Here is a 26954-nt window from a genome sequence, read left to right as displayed (position 1 = left end):
CACAGAAGGACAGAGATAAAAAGAGAAGACCATGCAGGCACAGATTCCTCAAACCCCCACCGGATTAGGAAGAACACAGCGAAGAACAGATTCAGAAGCAAGAAACTCTTTATTGTCAAGTGCAAATCTCTACATGATAGAAAAGAAAAGGGGAAAGAGTTGTGCATTGCTTCTCGATTACACAGAATTAGGTGGCGATTAGCAATTCACTTCTTTAAGTTCTCTACTATATTTCTACTCTCCAACTGAGCATCCTCGTGTTACTACTCCACACTTTGATCTCATAGGCTTTATGTAGGTGTGAAAAGATAAAGACAATATGGCAGAAGAGCTTTCGGGGTGAATATCTGACTGAAAACAAGGAGTGGACAGCTGTGCCATTCGAAGGAACATAACTAGAACAACAATAACAGGGGTTATTTGTTTCAAATGTTAGCAGGAAATGTGTCAACAATACACGGAGTAAAAATGATTGATGAATTTCTCTTTACTACATCTTTGTAAATCTGATAAAGACAAATTTCTTTTATTTTTCTCTCTTAAGGACATTAATGCCTCAGATCACTAAATTTTTTTAAATTTTTTCACAGATCTCCTGTGACAAAGTTGTCCACTTTTTGTTCACACACACATATTTTTTATTGCATTTCAGCCCAGTTGCTTTATCCTGTCATGTATTATTATTAGGGATGGGTATCGTTTAGGTTTTATCTGATACCGGTGCCAAACCGGTACTTTTGAAACGGTGCCGGTGCTTAAACGGTGCTCGAACCGGTGCTTAAAGAATGGAGAACACAAAATTGGTCCAAAAACCTCTCATGTTCAGCTGTTGTTTTTGTAAAAAGACAACAATGTTAGCCTTTTCTGCAGCTATAGGGCATATATGGTATCACTCTTGGCTGGAAGCAGTGCTTAAACAATGGAAAAAACAAAACCTTTGTCCAAAAACCTCTCATGTTTAACTGTTTCCCACTTTTTATTTGGTCATTTTAGCCTTTTTGGCCAGGGTGAAGGGAGTATCTGCCATCAAACAAGAAGACAGCCGCATGTAGCTATGATGATGTTTGCTAGTTCACCTTACATACATTAATGTAATAACATGGTTAGCCTACTCAACGTAAATTATACACAAACAACATTAAGCTACTCACGCAGAGAAGAACGGCTGCTGCTGCCATCATCATCCTCATCATTTCTGCTACACTGGCAGGGCTAGGGGCCAGGACTCTACTCTTCAGCTTTTTGGGGGATGTTGCTAACTCTGGGTCCGATAACAGGCACCACACCTGCAGTAGATGCGCTCGGTGTGAGGTCTCGCAGCAAGCTATCAAATACGGCGCATTTTTCGGCTTTTAAAAAAAACGCTATGCGTCGCCAGGTGTTTCATCAGATTTCAGGTGTTACCGCCTTTCCACAGTATCACCTTAAAGCACTTGTTGCAGGCTGCTGAGTTTGCATCTTTTGTTGTGAAGTACAGCAAGACTTTTGACCGCTTCGCCTTGGGCATTTTTAATCTGTAGCTCTGCTCTAAAAGAACGTACGTACCTGGACCCGCCTACTATCCCCGGAAACGTAAAATGATTGGCTAGAATTCAAAGTGTATCACATCTCAGGAAAAAAAAGCACCGAAATAAAGCACCGAAATAAAGCACCGAAATGTGCGCTGCTTTTCGGTCTGGTTACTACCGTTTATGTCAGAACCGGTGCCATCATGGCACCGGACACCGGTACCCATCCCTAATTATTATGCTCTATAAAAAAACAAAACAGGCCATCTTTCTTTTCCAACATTAAATATGTCAGTGTAATTATGAAACACAGTCAAAAGCTAAAAAGTAATTATGTAGTTAAAAAATGATGTATAAATAAACATGTCTAATGCTGGTGAAGTACATAAAAATAAAATATATTCTGGCATTATCATTATTGTTATCGATATCATTATTATCATCATCATGTGCACTGAAATGGGTGAAAATGATTAGCAGAAGGTGACAAGCTATGTATTGCTTACTGTTATAGGAAAATTTGATTTCAAGGGTTTATGGGAAATGTAGTTGATTTACAGGCAGCTCTCACAGCCGTGTGGTTAAACATTTGGTTAGTCTGCTATCATAACACCAGTACGGCAGTTATCGTGTGTCATGTAACCTTACTGGAAGACTTTGACATTTTAAGCTTCAATATTTTTTTTTCCATCCATCCATCCATCCATCCATTCGCTTCCGCTTATCCTTTTCAGGGTCGCGGGGGGCGCTGGAGCCTATCCCAGCTGTCATAGGGCGAGAGGCAGGGTACACCCTGGACAGGTCGCCAGTCTGTCACAGGGCCAACACACAGGGACAGACAACCATTCGCACTCACACATTCACTCGCACATTCACACCTAGTGGCAATTTGGATTTTCCAATTAACCTATCCCCACAAGCTGCATGTCTTTGGACGGTGGGAGGAAGCCGGAGTACCCGGAGGGAACCCACGCAAACACGGGGAGAACATGCAAACTCCACACAGAAAGACCCCGGCCTGATGTTGGAATTGAACTCAGGACCTTCTTGCTCTGCGGCAACAGTGCTAACCACCGTGCCACCGTGCTGCCTATTTTTTTTTCCATCCAAGCATATTAGCATCTACGGTATTCTTCACTGAGACCAAGGGGCACAGCTAGCTGTAAGCTGGATTTACTCTAAGTGTCAAATGTCAAAGTTTTCCTTTAGGGATAAAAACCAGCACTGTCCCCACAACTTCCTGACAAAACTCTGCTATTGCACATAATCTATGATTCTGAAGTGGGGACGCATGCTGTAAACACACCACGATTAGCTAAAATGCTGATTAAGGAGGTACATTTAGGACAAAGGCAAAAAAGATCGTCAACATAACAAGGCACTTGGATTTTGATTGAAGAAAAGAAAGCAGGGAGGTGGGATCATGATTTTTTTTTTTTTTGTAGCATTGCATCTGTCTTCATTTCATCAACCTGAAAATGTATATTTTCTTTTTCTGACATTTTCCCTCACTCTTTTATATGCTCTAAATACCAAATCTCTACAAAATATAACTATACAGCTGTATACTGAAAATATCACTCAGTAAATAAATAAAAGTGTACAAGTACACAGTATGTAGATGTACATAAATGGATTCTTTTCTCTACTTTGTGGTGACTAAAACTGAGACAGGAAGGCAGATTGCTGCCTTCAGCTCACTCCTCTTCTCAATGGATTTACATTCAGAACTGTGTCAGTGAGGTCCCACCAGGGAGCAGTGGAAATAAAGTTCACTTTCACCTGAACCTTTAAATAATAAAATAAAATAGACAGGGCATCTTTTTTTCTGGTCTGAAACTAGCCAAGCATTACCCACAATCCCCTGTGCTCCTTTTCTCTCCAACTCTCCTTAAAGTATTATCCACGCTAGCTAGCCAGCTGTAGTCAGTCCCGCCCTTTAGCTTGTTAGTGTTTTTGGCTACCATCAGTGGCTAGTGGTTACACAAGGCAGGCAGTGCTAGTGTGTTAGCATTTCCACTAGTATATTATGTGGTTGGGGGTGGGAGCGTGGCATAGCAGCTCTGGTGGTGGAGGTGGTGCTCCCTGTGCCTGTTGCTGCTGCGGTGGGGTTGGGAGTAACGTACGGAGGCTGGAGGGTCGGAGGTGCTCGAGGGCAGCCTTGAGGAGGACGACGAGCGTTGGGCGGTGACGCTGGAGGCAGACAGGCCCGTGCTGGAACGCTCGCCCTGGCTGAGGTTCCTCTTGCGCTCCCGAACTAACGCTTTCTGGTGGCGCTTCATTCGTTCCAGCTGCTCCTCCGCAGTCATTCGGCCTCTGGCCTGGCTGCTCGAGGGATGCAGGACTTCGGAAGTTGATGACAGACACTCCAAGGCACTCTTAGGTCTTTCCTAGTGAGTAAAGGCAGGAAAAAACAGAACAAGGAAAGCTTTGGTATGACATGGGGATGTTTGGTTAGTGCTATAAGAGAAGAAGTCTGAATTCTCACCCTTAAATCCCAGTTTCTATCTTCACTCAGACCACATGTCCACTCTAACAGTTTCCACTTGGGAGAGGATACAGTTCCACCCTAACCAATCATTACAGATCAACTATCCACCTTACTATGAAGCCAATTAGATGCATAGCCATGCCAATATGCTGCTTTTTATTGAGATTGTAAGAGTGAAGTAGAGCAAAGTAAAAACTGTAGCCATGGCTGACAGCTGCTGAAAGAAAGCAAACACTGGCTCTTTAAAATATCCATCTTACAGCTTTACAGTGGTTTCTATCCCACCAGAATCATTGACTGGCTAATCATTAGTCCTCACACGGTGCTAACTGGACCTAATCAAGAAAGCTTTTTTTCATCCACACTGCCAAATATATCAGTTAGACTGGACACATTCAAAGATCTGGACTCAGCCAATAAGACAGATCAAAAGTGGCAGGAAACAAAATGGACACAAAACCAAACAGAACAGTAAAATAGCAGGTAGTAAATGCAAAAGAAAAATCAATTTGCCTGGATACAGATGCAAAAAATCTGTTTCTACTGCTCACACAGATGGTCCACAAACCGAGTGACAAAACTGGGAGAAAGTTGTAGTGAGAGATTTTTCAGTGGTGTCAGTTTGCAAACATATCATATTAAAAACCAAAAACAAACACGTAATTGAACATAAGATTAAAACAGGACTCACAAAAAAACAGGCTTTTAAAAACAGACAAACCCTGAGTTTGTCCAGTTTATTGTCTTTACTCACCTTTGCTGCAGAGCTCCCAAGTCCTCTCCTTAGGGTGACGTAGGATGAGATGAGGTGAGATGAGTTGGACTGGTTCTGTCGAGAGGAGGAGCCTGACAGACCAAGAAAATAACAAGAGCAGTAAATTAATTTAATGAAAACATTGAAATCTCTTATGGAATATGTACTAGGAATATGGACTTGAATAAATATACAGATGTTGTGCTGAATGTTGTGCTGTCTGAGGGGTCAGGTGTTATAAAAAGAATCAACATTAAAAGATGCCTTCATGTAATTGCCAAACGTCAAAACTGTTTACAAAATCGGATTCTTTATTTTAAAAAATGTTACATTTTAGATTTTAAAAATGTTAATTAAATTCCAGATAATTATCCACTGTCAAACAGCAGCCTCCAAATGATGACAATTCTATAACTAAAGGAAGGCTTATTGGCGAGATAAGCAGCTTTGAGTAGTCAGAGTAGAAAAGCCCTGTGTAAGTACCATTTAATAAGAGCATGTTTCAAATTTTAACTGATGAATACTCAAGTCTAAAGAGACTTCATCTTAGTTTCTTATTAAAATACGTATTTTCCACTACACACTTTCTCTTTTAATCTTTTTATGATTACACCTCCATCTTTTACATCTCCATCCCATCATAACACAACTCTATTCTGTATTTTTAAATATGTATGTAGCCAGGACTTTTTATGGTATTTAAAATATACTGTAACTAGACTACACAATGCTGATGGGAAATCACTGGCTGCTTTAAAATTGTGTAATCAAGTTCAACAGGAAACCTTTTCCAGTCAAATACCATATATCATTTACACATTACTTTTCAGATACCTTTACTTGAGAAATACTGATAGTCAGTGTCAGACCCAATGTTGTGGTGGTTTACTCCTGGCAGCTCTGGTTCACTCAGGTATGAACGCAAGTCAGTCTGAAACCAGAAAAGATTAAACAGGAAGTTGGACTGGATAGACTTCTTTGGCTGCAGCGAACAATATAAAATGAGATGTTTAACTGACCTAATCTGTAGAGAAAATACACACAGAGAATTAACACAACAACAGGGAGTAAATGGCGGCGTACCTTATAGTCTCCATTGACAACATATTGCCCACTTTCTCTGTCCCTCTTCCTCTCATCTGACTGGCGCTTCAGCCCACGCACCGATGTGTGGCGGATAACTGAGGCCTCTTTGGGGAGGGGCGGAACCACAGGAGGTATATCCTCATAGTCGTACTGGCGAGGCAGTGGTGGCCTGGGTGGGGCACTGTCCTCTGCCTGTGCAGCAATGAGGACAAGAAAGCACAGTTATTTTGCTGATAACATTTCATTTGTAAAATAGACTAAATCCAGCAACTTCGTGAAAGTTAACTTTCAGCTGACTCTGACGTTTTTACCAGCAGAGCTTTGGCACTCACCCACTTTGGCACAGTGCTGTGAGGCAAAGTATAAGAGTGGATGTTTGGGATGGAGCTGCGAGGAGGAGGCTGGATCTCTGCACTGGGAGAAGGCACTGCTGGTTCTGACACTGAAGGCACTAATTTCCTCTCTGGTGGGATGTGTGAATGCAGAGAAATCAGAATTTAGATTTTAAATATAAGACGTTTTACACTGAGGTTTACACCCAGGCACAGGAAGAATTTCTTATTCATTTACACTGAGAGAAGGAGTAAGAGAAATACAGTTTCAATCCAAGTTTGACTGGAAAGCAGAAGAACAGGGAATTAAAGTCAGTGACATAGTCAGACTCACTGTAATAGTAATTACAGCACAATATGCACAGAATATAAAATACTAAATATCAGACCATGTGGCCATTTTTAGCTATACACCTACAAGGTGTGTTGAGATCAAGGCCTTTGTTGGATCTTAACCCTGGAGAACCCTCAGACCCCATTGGTTTACTAGGGAAACCATGGGGTCAAATTTGACCCCATGGGTTCTCCAGGGTTAATGACTCTCTTCCCATCTGGTTATCATTACCAGTCCCTGCACTGAGTGCTCTGGTTTTGGGCTCTCTACCTGGGTTCTGGACAGAGTCGATGGTAATCTTGTAGTTGGCTTTGCTGGCACTCAGTCCGGCCATCACATCTTCAATCCTCCATAGCTCGCGCTTCATCTCAGCTTTCTCTTGCTGTATAACAACATAAAGACAAAATCAGCGAAAGGAATCTGACTCAGTTCACCTCATATTTGATGTGGTTTCATTTTGGCCTCATCTTCATTTACAAAATCGGGCCTATAACTGTAGTTAGGTCATTGTTGGGATGTTTTCCTTCTAATTTGCACTGGACTGGAAAATAAACGAATGAGATGAGCTACTTCTTGTAGTTTTATAAATGTCTAAAACCAGTAAATGTTGAACCGGTGCCCAAGCACTTCAAAGAAAAATAAAAGGGTATATTTTTGTTCTTGAAAGTTTCTTGCTCATACATATGACATGTGTACATATTAGAGATGGCACGATACCACTTTTTTATGTCCGATACCGATATCATAAATTTGGATATCGGCCGATACAGATATGAATCCGATATAGTGTGTTTTTTAATAAATAAAATATCTTTTTTTGCTGCATTTTGTATAAGTTCAAACTCAAGTTTAAAAAAAACAACTCTAAAGCTATTCTGTTATACCTGTATGCAAAAAATACACTGTGCCCAAAATATTTCATAGTTCAGCAACACTGATCAATCTAATAAACTTAAACCAACTCCATCCTCCCTATTCTGGTATTTTAAAGAGTACTTAGCAGAAATATTAAGCAACCTAACTAATAGGGTTGCAAATCAATTAATTTTCAAGAATAATTAAATAGATTCAACATCTTTTTTCAACAGAATTGCAGACTGCACAGATCATACCTTCCCAAAGGAAAAAGTAGTATAGCTTACTAGGGTATATTAGACTTAATAGTTACTATATACAGTAATGGATTTCATTTTACATCAGATTAAAACTTTGGGTGTAAGATTCAGATAATTATTTATTAAAAGCTCGACATTTTAAATGAGAATAAGAAAGAAAAGTATGTCTTTGTGCCCCCTTTCCCTGTTCATTCCCTATCGGCCCCCCTGGCTAAACTTTGCTAGATCCGCCCCTGCACAGTTACCAGCCGTCAGCTACGCAGAAAAAGATCCTGATGTAGAAAGCAATATTAAATAAATTCTAACAACAGCTTATCAAGGTTAAATGTGCTGCTGTTGTTCAGCCGCTGGTTTCCTCTTTCTGGCGCGAAGTGGGCGATAAACAAAGAAGAGAGACGGACTCGCGACAGAAAAGCAGATCAGCTGATCATTGATCAGTTTCATGATTGAAGTAGCAACAGGAGAGAGAGAGAGAGAGAAGAGGCAGTCGCTCCATATATCGGTTGTTAAGCTTAACGCTGGAACGCTTTACAAACATTCAGAGATGAACTTACAAGCTTGCTTTACTTCTCTCTGGGATAACTTCCTCGGAGATGAAATGCCGGTTTTGTAGCGAGGCTCCAAATGCTCAACCAGACCGCCGACAGGTCTCGCACGCCACAGCCGCTCTATCACGTGATGCATACTGCTCCGACGTGCTACGGTTATGAGCCGAGTTATGCCATGTCGCAAGTTTTGTGAGGTGTTTTTTTGATATTTAATGGATGGGATTACATTTTTTATTTCTCTCAGATATCCGATCCAGTAATTTAGGTCAGTATCGGACCGATACCGATACTAATATCGGATCGGTCCATCTCTAGTACATATATGCATCTCCTCAAGGGCTTTTCTTACTTGGCTACATCTAGTAAAGGGCTTTTTTTTTTTATTACCAAGGAAAATGTTCTACTGTCTTCCACTTTAGCTCTCTATTTGATTTTGCAGGTCTTTTGGTGGTGTTGTGTTTGTCTGTGCATTCCCTTCTAAGAATTTATCAACTGGTGATTTTTCAGGCGAATGATGCCCTCTTCTACTTGCATCAACAATTCTCTAGATCACAACTGACCTATTGATTAATACTAAAAAGAAGACTATTAAACAGGCCACACCCGGCCATGAAACTGCTTGCTCTTCAGTTGTTCACTTATGTTTGAGCATATTATTAAACTATTTTTACACAGAGGGACACACACTATGTAAAAATTGCTGCAATTCTAAAATTGCTGATGCAATGTTTTTATTTTATTCCGAGGGTGAGAGTCTGCACTCGAGTAATATAGTGATGACAAAATACAAAAAAATAAAAATAAAAAATAAAAATAGTCTTCAAAAACAAAGAAGCGCCATATAAAATCCAGGCTATGAGTAAATGCTTTAACTGAAAATCCAGAACTAGATTGGCTCCGCTCTAACATGCAGTAACACGTTTTACCTGAGAGGTGGCGCTGTGGTTCATTTGTGCCTGCAGTGCTAGCCTCAACTGCTCTACTGAATTCTCAAGCCTGCTGTACTCCTCCCAGGCATGTGCCATCTCCTGCATTAAACAAACACACACATGCAGAAAGACTTAATACATAGTCCCACAGTAAACAGGTTCAGGTTCTCTTATTTGTGCCTGTAAGGAGGTTTGATCTGCAGTCATCCATCCCCACATGCCCATTTCAGCCTCCCCGCATAAAAAAAACCAATACAAACCAAAAACCCATAAGTCAATAATGGAGCACATTATAACGTGATGAATAAATAAATAATCAATCTACGCTGTATCATGTAAAATATAAAGGCCATGAGCTTTTTCCTGTTAAGTTGTATACACACTTTGTATACACACACAAAGTGTATTAGAGGCACACTGTTAAACATATGGCACATAATAACCAGCAGCTGCAAGCATTCAAACAAATGCATTTGTAGAATTATGTGTGGACTGTGAAATGAGTGTTTATACAATAACACTCAGTCATAGATACCGTGGAAATGCGGGATATTTGCGCCCTAATCGTCACCAGATCTTCCTGCAGCAGCCTCTGCTGGTAGGCGATTTTGTGGGCATGAGCTGGTTGTTCCTGGTACTGCTCCATCTGCTGATGGGACAAATCTAATACACTCTCCAGCTTGTCCTGAAGAGACAAGGTTGAGATCAGCATGAGATGAACAGAGAGCAACCGACCCCTGGCTTGTTTGTAGAATGCTGTTCTATAAATGGACACTTACTATTCAGCAGATGACTATTTTAAAATACCTCCAGGGGGCAGCATGTTTCCACAGAGCTGCGCTGCCATGAGATACCGACTGACTTTCATTAAAGTAGATCCTGAGCTGTATATGGTCAGACTTTAACTGCACGCCTTACGGTACCTACATTATTTTGCAACTAACACTTTGTTGTATTCAGAATCTGATGAGGAATGTGTACTTTCATGTGGGGTTGTAACAGTAAAAGCTGAGGTAAATAAAGCATCTGTCTCTACTTCAGTCGACTCTCCTAATTATGACAGTGAAGGTTACATTTAGCAGGAAACTTGTTTTGACTGTGATGTGTGCTGCCACATACTTTGACAGCTGCTTTAAGCTATTAAACTCAAATATATTTCAACTAATTACAGTATGGGGCACTTTATGTAATATTTCCTAGAATTTTGTAACACTTTCCATTCAGACTGATAAGCCAGAATCAGGCTGACTCATCTGACTGACTGCAGTGGGTAGAATGTCCTGGCATGGCTGGCTTAAAGTCTTTCTAACTACTACTGTGTACCTTGTCGTCCTTCAGGGAGCTGATCCTCGCCTCCAGATCCTTTAGTATGTTGTCCTGTTCACATAACCGACTCAACTTCACCTGCAGATGGAGACAAAGAGTCGAGTGGGCAGGGAAAGGAATGGAAGGAGGGTGCTTTGTACACTCACAGATAAAATGCCTCAAGTGCTCACCAAAGTGTGTGCGTGTATGTGCGTCTTGACCTCTAGTAATTAAGTGGCCCATTTGCTTAATTTACAACTTCCTCTTGTTTGTGTAGGTGCAGTGAATGAAAACGTCTCTGAGCGTAAGCATGTGTGAGCATTATAGTAACATGAGGGCACGCATACTTGTGTGTACGTACGTCCATTTTAATGCATACGGGTTTAGCACACTTGAGATTTGCAGCCCTACAACTCCGCTGTCTCGTTTTGGTGTACTTAAAATTACTGTGAGTGAAGCAATTAAACAAAGTGGGTGCAACCCACCTGACATGTTTAATTACAGTGTCAGACTCTCAGAGCCTTGTTAATTAATCTCTGATTGAACTGAAAACAAAGGTGGGATCACTTCATCATCCTGCTTTAAAACAGCAACACATCATGCATGTAAAAAGGTTCAAAGTTAAAATCTTAATGTGAACAAAGTACCTCTCTGTATATTGTTTTTTCTTTTACACTCTACACTGGTTTTTATATTCCACTGAATAAATTATTAATCTACAAGTTGTCTCCATGGCGATGTTGTTGTTGGAGCTCCTCAAATATTCATTGCAGACAACATGCTCATAAATTTTAAATAAACAGTGTGTGAGAAGCAAATCGTGAGAAATACTTTCATAAGAGAAAACAAAGACAGTTTGAAAAGCTGCAGGGAATTATCAGACTGAAAGACTCAAAGCCTTTAACCATTAACATTCTCCGCAAGATTTTTTCTCCTTAAATCAAAGTTTCCACCCACACTTTTTTCACAGGATCCATATTTTGTTTTGCCTAAATTGCCCTCGCTTTTCTCCCAACTGAACCACAACAGTCAGAAGAAACTAGAATTAAGTGTTCCCTTGGCTGAAAGGCAGCGAATGAGTGTCTGACTGTTTCATCTATTACATAAAAACATTAAATCTGTTTATGAATATTCTGAATATGCATCAAATAGAAAAGTCCTTGAATAATGTATATCTTTGTTCATTCAGGTAAATGCAGTTTGTAATAGAAACATATAACAAAAAAAACCTACAGTATCCTGAAATGTCAACAAATTCATTGAAACAAACATTTTCATAACCAACACGCTTTTCGCCGATTGGTTAAAACGTTCTCGAGACATCAAAGTAACAACTGAATATTACCAAACACAACCTCATCACAGAGTCTAAAGTGTATCTTTGTTTATGGTTTTTTCCTAGTGCAGTCAACAAGCTCGTACTTACATCCACATCACTTTCTGCAACCTTGACAGGTTTTCCTGACTCCTTCAGTGCCTGATTTCCAGCTACCTGGAAATTCCAAAATTAATATTTTAAGATATTAGTGTTGTGGTAAAAAAAAACAAAAAAGTGTACGACTCCATGGTACATCTGTGCTGAAGTAAGGGAAATGCAAAACACAGAGACCGGCTACAAACTATTATGGGCTGCGACAGGCTATCTATGACACATTCCCTAAGCCTTGTGTACATAACAGTATGAGACTTCTGCCACACAAAATCAGCTCTTGCCATGAACAACACAATGGCTATGGAGACTTTGAAGCTCTGCACAAAATGACTTATCGGTTTCCACTTGCTGTTTTTTTCGTGAAAAAACAGATCTTTGAAGAATGCGCCGTGGAGCGAATTTCAGGTGCCCACTGTGAAGTTTACTGGTGTTACGCTCGCTAGCTTTACAAATCTCAAAATATAGCACATGTGCACCATGTTTAACACTAAAAGTCACTGATGACAGCTCTTTTTTATTCATGTTCAGACGTTTTTCTGTTTTGCTCATTTTATTTTAGGAGTGTGTACCCTTTTTTAAAATAAAACAAACAAATAAATAAACAAGACACAGTAGAGCCTTGCATCATTGTCAAGGAGGTGCAGCGTTTCAGAGACGATGGTAGAAGCAGCTGGCTTTTCAACCACCGGGCCACAGCCACAGCACATGCACTGCCGAGCCATCCCATGCCCATTATTTAACAGCGCCATCAACATCGCCACGTGGTGGGAGGGGGTTGTGTGAACATGGACAGAAGACATCATATTCAGTTCAAGCTGTAGATGCAGTGCTGTAGGCAATGGGATGGTCTTTCTAGAACACACACTCTCTAAACGTCTAAACATACACACACCCCATACACACAGACTATTGAGCTTGTGTCCCTCTGAACACTAAGCAAACATGCACAAGCAGGAATCACACCCACAAACACAGCCATACTACACACAGCTCTACATCTTTTAATATAGTGCACATACTGGACATACATGCGCACATACACAGAGCTTACGTTCATTAGAGGCCTGAGAGGCCCAGCAGTGCAGTGCAGTAGTAAACTGTGAACTGCGAGGATCAGGGGCTCTAGAGCTCTGATCTGGGAGTCAAAAATCACAAAGACACAGAGCCGCAATCACAAAATGGCGGCTGCTTTTGTGAGATGCTTCTAAAACCACTCAAAGAGTTAGAAGATCACTGCAAGGATTTAGGGATGTTTGGTCCCACACAGATGCTTGAACATCTCCTTTTGTAGCTACAACATTTGTAGCTGTCTCCGCTCAACAGATCAACAAGGGTGAAGGAAGTGGCTGTCAGTAAGAATCACCACGCGTGTTAGATTACACTAGAGACATTTCAAATCAGAAAGGCGCAGCTGAAGGAAAAAAAACACTCAAAGTAAAGGAAAAGATTCATTAAAATAGCTAACGGGAATCAGGTGATCAACTTTGTCCATCATTATCTTTCTCACCTTTAGGTCCAGATACTCCAAGTCCTTCTTCAGCTGCATATAGGTGTCATCAGCCTAGAAGATGACAAATATGCAAGCTTGGATTACCGATTTGTGCCAACAGGAACTAAACAATCCACTGAAACATCAATCTATAGAAGCAACAGAAACTATTAATTTTGCATCTCGGGAGATTTTGGTATCAAATATGATGTGTGTGACTTGCTGTTATATGTCTACGCACACATGCACCACAATACACTGAGACACACAGTAAAAATGTGTTCATTTATTTCATGATCAGAGAAGTTGCAATCATCACAGGACGAGCAGAAACCAGATCTCTTAGAAGAAGTAGAAGATCTTGAGATATTGTTGAATTCAGCTTTGAATTCAGCCCGTACGTGTCACTCAAAAGTAAAATAGAAGCAAGAAGGAGAAGAAGCAAACTTCTATACAGCCGAAAATAAGACTCACGCATCAGAGGATCAAGCTGAACAACACATCCACAGGTTGCCAGTTTGCTAAAGCATGGGATGGCTTTGTGGACGTCGAAAAGAGAGCAACACAACATGCCATGAACAGTATCAGTAGAAGCACGACATGGAAACTGACCAGCCAAGAACAGCACATGGACAAGAGGCAGATGGTTCTCGATGCTAAGCAAAGGAACTTTAAAGTAGAAGTTGCCACTAATATAAGGATACTAGGATCTTATTGAGTCTTTTGGTTGGGCTTCATTCATCATCTGAGTTTTCTTGATCACCATTTCAGATTTTATATGTTTTTACAGTTGGTAACTTTTCGATACAATATAAATACTGTTTAGATGTGAATGGAAGTAGGAGATATCAGTATCGGTGAACACCGAAAGCCTCAGTTCAATGAAAGTATTTTTAGGCAGTATAATACCCTTGAGAAGATGGCGCGTTTGAGACTATAAGCTGATGCGATACTGTATAACCTGTGTATTAATGTTTTTGAGGTTTCTAGTGTGAAAAGCACAATCACTCAGCATCCAGACTTGGTGTTGCTTGATCGGCAGGACGAGGAGGGTTACAAAAATTACTTAGGATTGGAGAAATGCAGCTGCTTTCACTATAGAGAACTTCACTTGAAGTTATAAAACAGAAACTAATAGGCACTTTAAAAACAGATTTTCTGAAAATTACCACCTGACCTTGTGGTGTCTCAAGAGAAAATGCCAGGATGAACTGGAGACTAAGATTACTTACAGAAATTTGAATGCAAAATCAAAAGGTTATTTTCACAAAATCTTGTTAAAGATCAAAGGTTTTCAACACTCTAAAAGAGACTTCACACTGACCAAAGAAATCACCACCAATGCAATACTTTTGTTTTTGTAAACCAGTACCGTAACCACTTATCTTAATTAGGATTGTTTTCTACAGGGCAACACTGTGGTCTGATTCCCAGCACACACAAAAAAGCAGTTCTGGATTTGAATTTCAAACCCAGAACCTTTTTGTACCTGTGCAGGTTCTCTCTGGATACCTCAGCTTCCTCCCACAAACAAACTGACTAACCCTACCTTCCACAGTGGTATAAATAATGCGCATGAATATTGAGCCAGAAAATGCTAATAATGCATTACATTAGGAACAAATTAAAGAGTTATGTGTATAAAATAAGCTATAAAACTGAAATGGTATTTATGATTTAAGACTAATGCAGCCCTGCACAATTTTTAGTGGCAACCTCTATGAGTCCCTGGTAAAATGAGGGGCAGACAGGCAGGCGTGCCGCATTAGCCCCCACCTGGGTGTTGCAAGGGCCAAGTGATGCCGAAAGGCCCATGTGTCCAACATGGGACACGGGAGAGGGGCCGGCGCTGAGGAGGGGACTGGTGCTAGTGGTGGTAGCACTGAAGAGGTGGCTGTGTTGGAAAGGATCTTTGGGACCATTGAGCCGCTGGAGCTGGGCTAACGTTTGCTGACGTGCGGAAGCCATCTTGGCCTGATGGCGACGCAGCTGAATAAGGAGCAGAGTGAGCTCCTCGGGCTGTCACATGCATCACAAGAGATTCAATCTAGCAAATCTTAATACTAACCACAAAAGCTTCGCTCAGACTGCTCTTCTTTAAATACTGTAGGTCACTTCACACAACTAATTGGCAAATTGTTTAGTCGATGGCTAATTTGCAGCTAAAATAAGGAGGATGAATGGTGCTGAAACAAAGGCAGGAGGACAACAACATAGGCTACTGCTAACTGGTCAAGAACAACAACAAAAAAAGACTTATTAATGACTGGTTTATAGCAATCAAAATTCACTCATAGCAGAGAAATATTCCCCGAGTCACTGACTTATTGAGATGGAAAAGCTATGTATAAACAACAAGCTTATACAACCTTTAAAATTCACATTCACATTTCATATGTTTATTTGAGAAACTTACCGTTTTGCCATGAAGGCTGGGTGCACTGACTGTGTGAGTGATGTAGCCGGACGGAGGCATTGATCGTCTCTCAACAGTAGCAGCCTATAACACACAGACAACACATTCATGTAGACTGTTTGAAGAAGTAAGATTAAAATTTCATATTAGACTTCATTCATATTAAATATTTATTACAGAATCAATGCAGTCTTACTCTAGACGCTATTTTCTAGAACAAGAGTGAATGCAGCATGCCACAAATCTTGTTTTAGAAGATGCAATGTTTGATGGGATCTTAACATCGAAATGCTGTAATTTTGTTTAAATCTCAGGGCAAAATGTGTGTGGATGTAATTATCCATCATTATTCACTCTATATTAAAAGTGGTGTACTCACACACAAATGGGCAGATGTTAATTTACATGCTTTGAATAAGTGAGAAAATGTGTTGTCAACAATGTATAATGTATACGTTTCAAGTCTGCTTTTGAGGGAGTGAGGATACAATGAGGCACAGTTCCAACATGTGCCTACGACGTTCAGAATGACTAACACTTTTCTGAATACGAAACTAACTGATACTACATTTAAAAATCAGACAATGGTGCAATCTTGGAAGTAAGAATTAGATGAAATACATTTATCAATGTATGCAACAGAATCTGTAACAATAGTTTGTGTACTGTCATCCTAATCAAGAATATCTACACAAGCTATCATTACAGAACATAACCCTCGTACATCACAACATTTCTTTGGAATACTTCTCTTTTTTTTTCCCTTTTTCTTGTATTATTATGTGATAAATCTTGTGCATCTGGGGATTTGAGCATCATAAGATGATTCAGAGAGTGTAAGCTAACTGCCTAAAATGTAATTATGATGCCAAAAAACGGTGCTTCTTCCCAGTTATGTAAAGTTTTAATCTCATTGCGTTGATTAAGAATTGCCTGTAATTTTCACAGTGTGTGTGGACACTTCTCTGTGCACAGTATCACCGCTTTGCCTACAGGAACCTGGACATTATTAACGTTATCCTTTCTCTTTCATGCATTAATTATACTGTATCTGGAAACTACAGCCACAATTACAGCCTAAAGTCTTTTTGAGTGTGATGCTACAAAGTTGACACACCTATTTTTGGGCAGTTTCTCTTGTCAAGTGCACAGCCATTTTCACATATCTCCAGGGCTGGGCTCTGGCTAGGCCACTCAAGGACATTCACAGACTGTTCTCTAAGACACTCCTTTGTTATCTCGGCTTGGCTATCTTGGTTCATTGTCTTGCTGGAAAATGAACCTTCACCCCAGTCAGATCCAGCACACTCTGGAGCAGGTTATGATCAAGGACGCCTCTATGAAATTCTGCATTCATCATTTATCTGAATTTCATCCTGACTAGTCTCCCACATCAAAACATCCTCACATCATGACGCTGCCACCACCATGCTTCGCTCTAGGGATGATTATTATGATAAGCTGGGCCCGATTTCCTCCCAATGCGATACTTGGTATTGAGGATATAGAGTTCAATCTCTGTTTCATCACAACAGAAATTTTGTTTCTCATTGTCTGAGAGTCTGTTAGGTGGCTTTTACTAAGGAGTGGCTACAGTCTGGCCACACTGCCATAAAAGCCTGATTGCGGAGTCCTGCAAAAATGGCTGCCGTTCTGGAAGGTTCTCTTTTTTCCACAGAGCAACACTGGAGCTTTGCAGAGTGACCATCAGGTTCTTGTTTATTTCACTGTCTAAGCTTTTCTGCCTTGATTGTTCAGACTGGCCAGGCTGGTAGTACAATACTGGTAGTTCCAGACTTCTTTCCAATTACAGACGATGGAGGCCTCTGTGCTCACTGAGCCTTCAATGCTGCAGAAATGTTTCAGTAATGTTCCCCAGATCTGTGCTTCGATACAATCCTGTCTCAGATGTCTACAGACAATTCTTTGGACTTCATGGGCTGGTTTCTGGTCTGACATTAACTGTTAAGTATTTCACCTTATATTGTTTTCCTAATCATGTCCAATCAACTGAATCTATCACAGGTGGACTTCCAGTCAAGTTGTAGAAACATCTGACTGATGATCAGTCGAAACAAAATGCACCTGAGCTTATGCTTGAGTGTCATGGCAAAAATCTTTTTACAAGAATATCAAGCAAACTTTAGGGTATTGTATGTAGAAAATAATTTAATTCATTTTTGGAATAAGGCATGACAATCTGGACAATCTGCACTGTAAACATGAAAGCTGAAACCTAAAAACTATAACAACACTGAAGCACTATAACGAACAGTATGATAGCTGGGTTATCTTACCTTAAACAGCTGAGATTTGGTCCTACGAGGGGAAACAGTGAAGGGGATGTTCAACACGGATATATCACTCACAGGCTTGACTGTCACCCGCTCAGCCGGCGTGTGTGGCCTCCGTGCGGGGGACAGGGTTCGGCTGATGCCAGGAGGAGGGCCTGGTGGAGGTATGTCTGCTGATGATGGTGGTACTGAGACACAGCGAGGAGAGCCCTCTGACCTAGGTGCTGAAGAGGAGGGAGGCACAGTAGATGGTGGGCGGGGGCCAAATGGATACTCTGGGGCCGGGGTGTAAAGTGGTGCGGTAGGGCTGCCGTGACGGTACTGGTGGCGCTGCTGCCACTCATACAGTTGCCAGACAGTGTTGGACGCCGGGCCCCCCTGATCTGGGGTCAGGCGGAAGTGACTCAAGCGGTCCTGGGCGTACTTGTACTCGCCGAGTCGGCCAGGTGGGGGACTTTGGCGAGGAGTTTTTGGCAGGGTTTGGTAGGCGTCCAAGGAGGTGTACTTGTGTTGTGTTGGTGGTGTGCGACGCGGGAGGGTGTTCTCTCTGGATGGGGCACTGTTAAGTAGAAACAGCAAGAAAACATTAGGCTACTTCTAAGGGCAAAAAGGCAACATTGACACATCATTAGCACTTAATTTGATATAAACGTATACTTTATTCGTTACTCCTGAGGTTCGTCATTTGAAGGCATAGTGTGAGTTTTATCTCCTATGCAGATGTCAGACAACTATACATACAGAAGTAAATGTTACTGGCACACTGCCTCCTTACACCTGAGCTCTATATCTGTAAACTTTGGCCAATACTGTAAAAACCTTGGGGTGACTTTTAACAACGACTTCAGGTCAAACAAGCTTGTTATTTTAGTTGTCCAGTCTTGTTTTATGCAGATTAGGAGACGTAAGATCAGCTCGATTTCATCTAAAACAATTGTAAAGATGGTCATACATGGTTCTATCTCCTCTTTGTTAGATTATTGCAATTTATTCTATACGTTTAAGCTACAAAGACTACACCAACTTATAGCTGTTCCAAAATGCAGCCAGACTTCTTACTAAACCAAAAAAAGAGAACATGTCACTCCAGTTTTAGTTTCTCTTCATTGGTTACCCATTAATTTTAGAATTAAGGTTTTAATTATGAGAATTTAGTGTTGATTTTTACGGTTCGCTCTGGGCTCACACCAAAGTACATTTCAGATCTTCTGACACCATACGCTCCTGGTCATAGCCTTAAGCCCTTACCTAAAGCTCTGCTGCCCATCACACAACCTTGGCTGAGCACCAAGGGTAATCAGGCTTTTTCGATCAGGGCACCCACTCTTTGGAACAATCTGAGGAGACGGTTTCAAGGGGAGCTCACTATCATCTTTTAAATCCCTCTTAAAGACATATTCTTCATAAGCTGGCTTTTTCTGTGCCTCCACTTTCACCTTCATACCTGTTTTATCATCTCATCTTCTCCTATCTTCTCCTAGTGATAATTTTTCATATCCGTTGCTAATTCACCTGTTTTTTTTTTTGTGTGTTTTTTTTTAAATTGGCTTTATCTCTCACTTTCATCTCCTTGTGCTGCCAGCATTCTGATACCTTATAAAGTTTCACTTTTATCTGTTCTTAAATTTTTTATTTGTTGTTTGGTTCCCATCTTGTTCTGTGAAGCACTTTGTAACTTTGTTTGAAAAGAAAAAAAAAACATTTTTGTATATTGCAATGACCTACCCTTTGTACTCAGCCTTCTGTACTTTGACCCACTGCTCCACCTGCTCAAGGGTACTTCTCCTCTGCTTTTGTGTGTTATTAGCAGGTGGCTCTGGGGCCCTTTGATACGTCCCTGCTGCGATGCCGTTGGGTTCCAGTATGGGGCTGGGTGTGGAGACGAGGCCATTTCTTGTGCAAATGCTGGAGGGCAAAGTCGAAGCGGCTCGTGATGGAGCACGGGACGGCACCCTGGACACAGGCGCTGAAGCCGAAATGTGATCTGGCTGTGGTACGGCAGAGGGTGCGGGATTAGATGGGAGGGAAGTGTGCGTGTCCATTTCTAGGCCAGTGCTTCCTATGGGGGGATCCAACATGATGGTGGCAGGAGAGTCTTTGTGAAAGCTGCAACGTTCCTCTGCGTCACGGTGTATGGGCTCCAGGAGAACCTCATGAATCATCTGTCTTGTTGTCTCAGAATCAAAAGTCTTGGTCTTGTGGTGGCTTACATGGTTTGTCTGTGGGACAGCCTGCTGCGACAACTTCTCCAACTTATCAGTTGGTCTGTGGAGAGTGGAGATGGCAAAAATCATTGAATGCTGTTGTTTTACACTCTTATACCCTTAACAATGTAATTAACAATATCTGTAATTCGAATAGCAGTTTTGTTCCTCAGGCTTTTCGAAGGATTGCAGTGGCTCCTCCTCAATAACAACCAAGTCTGTTTCATTTCATTTCACAGATACCCTGTACACGTTATAAGCCAAAGTTCTAGCATTTTAATCACTTTTCTGTTGTAGTGAACTCACTTTGCACTAGATGGTGACTACCACATGAAAGGGAAACTTTTCCTCAGCATCCTTAGCTTTATGAGCAGGCAAAGACCAAAGAAGTCCCAAAGCAAACAGATGACACTCAAAGCCTGGTAACCATATCTCTATTTCAACCACATTAATGAAATCCCATGTAAAAAAAAGCACTCAGCCAGAAGAAATAGGCCAGTCTCTGGCACACGAAATCATAGTTAGTTTAGTTTTAAAGAGGTGTTCAGTCAAGCCCAGGTGATACTGTCCCCGTCAATGGCTCACAGCTAAAAATATCAGAATGAATTAGCACTACAGTGAGTGGTTTCTCCTCATTACTGTGGACTGTGCTAAATATAGTGTTGCTAGCTGTGCATTCCATCCATTTGCAATGAAAATAATTTTTTTGCATACTGTAGATGAAAGCCTTTAAAAAGTACTGTAAGCATGCAGACACAGTACTATTAGTTTAGCTTCTAAAAACACTGGAAAACAGGTGAAAAAGAGGTTAAAGAAATTCCCATCTGGAAGCTGGGTTCAGCTACGTTTCCCTTCCGTTATTCACAAACAACTAGTGTAGTCTTGTGGGACTGCCCCCAAAGTAAAACACAAGATAATGAAAATAAAGAGGTGCCAGCAGCGGGTATCTGAGGTTGCTTGTGAATGATGGACTTATTTGATCTCTGCCCCTCGTAAACATATTAATAATTCATGAAGTAAGCTGCTGTTTGTTTAAAAAAAAAAAAGCACCCACATCAGCAATCAAAATGTATTTTTTGAATGATACTAATATTACAAACAAATTCACTGCAATCATATTTTGGAGAAGCAGGAGTGGAGCAGGACATTTTTTAAAATTATTCTGTGAATCTTTAACTATGATAAAAGACAACACAGTGCAAAAACAGCATGTCTCAAATTGCGAATGACAACATTCCTATTTAAACTATAGGACTGTATTCAGCTGTGTTACACAGGAAAAGAAAAAAAATGAGATGAATAATGTTAATAATGACCTGATCATTGCATCGCTGTGGTTCTGCATCAGCGTGGCCTGGTTCATTGCCCTAAGCCAGGTGTTCATGTCTTCTTGGGTGTCGGCACTGAAGTAATAGGTTCGCATCCCAGTGTGCTCCGCCTGCGAGCCAATCACAGAGGTCTGCTTGTAAATGTACGAGCGCATACCAGTGTGGCTAGCCTGTAGGAAGAGAAAGGAGGCTGGGTCAAGTAGTGGTCAGAGAGGCACAGACATTACTTGAGACACAGAGCGCCAGATGGGTTTCAAGTCCGAGAGACAGAGTGATATCATGCTGTCCAACAAGAGAAACAACATCAAGGGCAACATAAGCACTGACCAGTACAGAAAGAGCAAATTAAGGAAATCACACAGCAGAAATACAGAGACAATAACGCCAGCCAGTTACAACCCACAAAGGCACAACCTTCAAGCAATGAGAGGAAAGATACTGTAGTATGATGGAAGACAAAAAAACAAAAAGTTAGTGTCAGGGCAAAGATCCCTAACCCCAAATTTTCTTCATGAACCTGTCCCCATTTGAACCTTTTTTTTCATCCTACTTCCATTTCCACAACAGTAAAAATACAAAAGGTGCTTGACAAGACAGGTCCATAAATCACAGTGTTCTGCAAAAAAAAAAAAGCAGTTGTCTACTGAGTTATTATATTTAGCACTGACAAATTTAAAATGAATATATCTTTATATATCTTTAAAATTTAAAAGGATATTCAAATACACATTCACTTAATTATTAGATTAGATTAATGTAGCTTCAGTCTAAAGACCAAACAGTGAAGTCTGCAGCTGTTCAAATGTAGGTGAGCATTTAACAGCTAGAGAGTTTGATATTTCTCTCAAAGATTACACAGGACAGAAATAGAACCAAAGGTGAATGAATAATTAGACTCTTAAAAAAAAAAAGCAGCTAAAAGCACAGCTGTAAGCATGAGTGCTGCTCCGTGCCTCAACCTACACTATAGTAACTCCAAACTCTGTGATATCTCAGCTTGTTCCACTTCCCCAAATAGCCCTAAAATCATTTAATGCATCTCTAAATAATTTGTCTGCAGATATCGCCTACATTTCCCCTTTACTGCGCCCTAGAAAACACATGCAGAATAGTTATGTTCAGCAGGTCTTTCTGTTTGTGTAGGAGGAGACAGCAGTAATACCAGCACTACCACAGTAAGTGCATAAAAGGGAGGATTTTTTTTTTTAAGTCAAAGTAAAAATGATTTTTTTTTTCTTTACTCAAAAATCAACATGTTCTTGGCTGCACTGCACTGAGGTCTACTGAGAATACCATCAGAATGGAAGTTAGCATCTCTGCCTTTCCTGCCAAATCCAAAAGTTAACTATGAAACCCAAGGAAAGACTAGAGATGCTTAAGCCAAGTACTGTTTGATAATTCATCTATAATACACACTCAGACAATATTTTTGCTAAATAACCAAACATTATGTCACTGATACTGTAATTTGCCAGCAATCATCAGCAATGGGATAATATAGCATCAAAAAAGCAGACCGGCCTTAAATTCAATGAACAGTGTATCCGTAAGGCGGTTTTTAATTAAAGAAGTCTAAGTGTTTAGTATGCTCAATAAAGATCTCAGTGTAAATGTGGGGTTATTAGAGCTCCTTTTAAGTGAGCTGCACTCCATTGAGCACAGCTCTATAAATGTCCTACTTTTCCCTTTCCTTCCTTTTTTCCTTTCTGCAGTGTTTCAGTAGTTGGGACTGGAAGACAAATGAGAGCACCCACTCAACAACAGATGCATTTTAATTTAAAGTAATTAGCCAGTCCTCCCTGTCCCAATCCACTGTCTGAATAATGAAGGCAGGATAGAGCAGTGTGTACAGTGGGTTGTTGTGGGATCCACAGAATTTCTCAGAGATTTTCTTACTCTGTTTATAATGTGATAAAATGAATGTGATTCTTGCATTCTTGTATTACAGCGTGACAGTCGGGAACACACAAAGCATTGCTCCCACGCCGGCTGTTTAATGTACACACGTAACACGCTCATGAATAAAACAGACTGTCAGTCCTGCTGTTATATCCCTGTTAATATAAACTCTAAATAAACCCTGGAAAACAGACGCACACATGCACACACACAACATGTGAACTCACCTCCCCTCTGCACTGCAGCTTAAACAAGCTCATTTCGGCGGCTGCAGCGAAGCACGACAAAAATAACTTGGAATATAATTCTAGTCACTATTCTAAAGTGTGGGCTTGACCCTGATGCTGCTACATATTTGAAGATCGGGGAGGTGCATCCCTCACCTGATGCACACAGGAATCAATAACCTGGCAGCTAAGCAAACACTTTCATGAGCTTTAGGCAAATGGAAACAAGGGAGGGGTATGGATGGGCTACGCATTGAGGAAACCTTATTTGGACTGTATGGAGGTGAGAGGCTGATAATGGCCTCATCATGAAGGTTACAGATTATGGTTGCTCAGCTAATACATATTATCCTTTGACATATGGGATGATCAATTAAGTAAAATATGCGATAGATGATTTTGTGGGTGACTTTTTCTCATTGTGACAAGGACTAACAAAAAGGACTATTTTCCGCACTATAAGGCGCACTTAAAATCCTTAATCCTTTAAAAATCGACCGTGCACGTTATAATTCGGTGCGCCTTATGTATGAATTCTGGTTGTGCTTACTGACCTCAAACTGATTTTATGTTGTACACGGCACTCAAAAGTCTGTCAAAAATGCTTTAGTATGACTTTGGCAAGCTATGAAGCCGCTGTAAGGATGTTGTAAACGGACCAAACTGAGATAATCCATCCACAATACGAGGTTATTAATTAAAGTACTGCAACAACATTGGAATAGAGCAGCTGCAAGAGAATTCAACATTAATGAATCAATGGTACGGAAATGGAGGAAGCAAGAAGAATGAGTTGAGTAAAGTTTGACTTATCTGACTGTTTTGTTTTGCTTAATGCGCCTTATAATCTGGTCCGCATTATGTATGAAAACAGACCCGTTCATCAGCAGTGCACCTTATAATCTGGTGCGCCTTATGGTCCAAAAAATACTATGATTTCCCCAGACTGGATCATCTAGGACAGCTATCCTGTCCTATCATAACAAGACTCAAAAGTCTCCAAAAGCTAAAATAAAAAATAATATTATCCAGTACTCTTTGAATGGTAATGTTTTTGTATGTCACTGACATTTCTGAGACCAAATAGTATATCAACGAATGGAAAAATAATCAGATTAACCAATAAAGAAAAAAGACCATAGTTAAAACAGTAAACTGTATAAAACAATATAAATGTACTATATCCAAGCATTTGTATTCAGTACAGCTGATCTATATGTAAAGAAACAATTAAAAGATGCAGACTACAAAAAGAATCCTGCCACCCTTTCACCACAGGTCACGTCATTCATTTAAAATGTGCCATCAAAAATTTTCACGTCTCTACTCATTAAAAAATAAAAAGCACACCAGATTGAAAATATTTTCTTTTAAGGTCATTGTGTGTCTCTTCACAGCTTCAAGTGCTCCAACTATTTTTAGATTGCTCCCTGGAAGTGTGGCTGTGACCACTTGAACTCATGAATCCGAAATGGCTGCTAGATTTCCTCTATTCAACAAAAGGGGTGGAGAGGCTCATGGTGCCAACTATGGAGAGTAACTAAATATTGTATTGGTTCAGCCAAAAGGATTTTGCCTTTTCAGTATGACGGGACACTTTGTTTGATGATTTGTAGTGAACCTTCATATTCCTCAGGGCATTACAGTAACTACACACGACTCAACAAAGAAGTGGTGGAAGGTGGGAGAAAAAAAAAGAGCACGCTTCTGTTCACACTTCTACCCTGGCCTCTGGATTTTACCTTAGCAGGGCCTCAGGTCCGACTACATTTGATATTCTTGGCATAAAAGTAAAAGTCCCTTTAACACAGAAGTCAATGTTTTCTCTCTGCATAAGTTTCATGTCCAAGGTGAAACTGCAAATGTGTATCTGCAAGTGGTCTAAACAAGGCTTTAACAAAGTGATCCAAACTTAGCAGGAGTCCTGGAAGTGGCCCAGACAAATTTTAATCAAGTAATGTTTTTGCTTTTATCAAGCTTTTTATAACATTTCAAATTATGTTTGCTTGTTTTGAAGATGACTTTGCACTTGTTTGCTGCGGTGTTTGGTTAAAAAAATATGTACGTTTGCCATGATGTTACCCAGAAGAAAACCACAGATGTAAACTGTGAAGGGCTCAGCTGGCCTTTCACTGTCAGGACTGGAGATGTGTTAAGGCATTTCAGGGGCCAGGAAACAGTCAGGGAAACTACTTAACAACTACTCATCATAAATGTGAACTCTAGATATGTCCAAAGAACATGCTAAATATCTTGATGAAAGCAACACAACATCCCCAGGAAGCAGCTGTCAAAACACGCCTGTTCACTCACCGTCAGCACTCTGACAGATGGCCTCTTACAGCTACAATGGGACAGGCCGCTTGATGAGAGAGAGGGGACTGTGCTACTAGTCAGATGTTTAGCCACGTGCAGGAATGCAGAGAGCACAGATGCAGACCAGAGGTTTAGGTACACATTTGTATGGCAGTATGTTGGAGAAAGCAAATTCAGACTCTAACATAAATGATAGAAACTAAAAAAGCTTAATTTTGTGGATCCTCTGCGCACAACTTCTACCTGTCCACACACATTTAAAAGGAGAGAGAACTCCCGTCTCAAATCGCCAGCCTCAAATCTTTCCTCATTTATTGATACATCAGTACTGATGACAAATAATGACATCACATCACCAGCAGTCTAAATTAACACTGGGAGTCTCTGCCTTTAACGGGAGTGCTGAGTGGGTCATTCAGCACTGAGAGCATGACCGATACGCCTACACACTGAGCTCATACACAGCTCAGCCTCTTTTTCTCTCTGTTGTTTGTGTCTGTGTGAGAGTTGGTTTCAGTTTAGGGTGTTTCTGGCAATTTGTTTCCTTCACTATGTTGTTCAATTGTGCTTTATTAATTTTTAAAAAATTAAATAAATAAAGCACCATTTTCTCACTACTTGTTTCTGCTTCCAATTCACAGCCACCAATAGCTTCTATCACTTCCTTCCTCTCCATATCTTATCCATTCCTTTCCTCTCTTTATTATAGTTTCCAGTTTGAAACATTTCCTATCCCTTCCTGTTTTCTCTCTCCTTCAGCTTGAAAATATCACTTACCACTTGCACTAACACAAGCTTACAATAGTGCCTGCCCCATTCCTGTGGACAGCCCCCCACAAACCCCCCCCCCCAAAAAAAACCAAAAACACGCACACATGCAATCTCTCTGTGTCTCTCTCTCTCTCTGGCACTATTTAGAGAGTCATTGTGCTCATAAAGATAAGCCT

General features: G+C 40.6%; 1 protein-coding gene across 10 annotated transcripts in view; it reads right to left on the bottom strand.

Annotated features, from left to right (window-relative positions):
- Window positions 1-26954, bottom strand: part of LOC102779219 (pleckstrin homology domain-containing family A member 7-like) — a 132009-nt gene that overhangs the window by 5155 nt on the left and 99900 nt on the right. For 7 of the 10 annotated variants that reach the window (XM_006782378.3, XM_006782380.3, XM_006782381.2 and 4 more), the window contains 15 exons: window positions 21554-21735; window positions 19759-20298; window positions 18037-18592; window positions 15740-15823; window positions 13342-13395; window positions 11829-11894; window positions 10421-10501; window positions 9633-9782; window positions 9095-9196; window positions 6776-6887; window positions 6172-6302; window positions 5837-6031; window positions 5588-5684; window positions 4754-4845; window positions 3635-3898 (listed from right to left, as the gene is read on the bottom strand). In XM_006782378.3, coding sequence (XP_006782441.2) covers window positions 3635-3898; window positions 4754-4845; window positions 5588-5684; window positions 5837-6031; window positions 6172-6302; window positions 6776-6887; window positions 9095-9196; window positions 9633-9782; window positions 10421-10501; window positions 11829-11894; window positions 13342-13395; window positions 15740-15823; window positions 18037-18592; window positions 19759-20298; window positions 21554-21735 — 2706 coding nt within the window. Of the gene's footprint in view, window positions 1-3634; window positions 3899-4753; window positions 4846-5587; window positions 5685-5836; window positions 6032-6171; window positions 6303-6775; window positions 6888-9094; window positions 9197-9632; window positions 9783-10420; window positions 10502-11828; window positions 11895-12885; window positions 12970-13341; window positions 13396-15099; window positions 15343-15739; window positions 15824-18036; window positions 18593-19758; window positions 20299-21553; window positions 21736-26954 lie in introns of all 10 variants that reach the window. The other 3 variants (XM_087843317.1, XM_087843319.1, XM_006782379.3) reach the window with 3 other exon arrangements.

This window comes from Neolamprologus brichardi, chromosome 7 (genome assembly GCF_056152115.1).
Source record: "Neolamprologus brichardi isolate AB-2024 chromosome 7, ASM5615211v1, whole genome shotgun sequence".
Taxonomy (NCBI): Eukaryota; Metazoa; Chordata; class Actinopteri; order Cichliformes; family Cichlidae; genus Neolamprologus; species Neolamprologus brichardi.
This window is presented reverse-complemented; position numbering and strand designations above follow the sequence as displayed.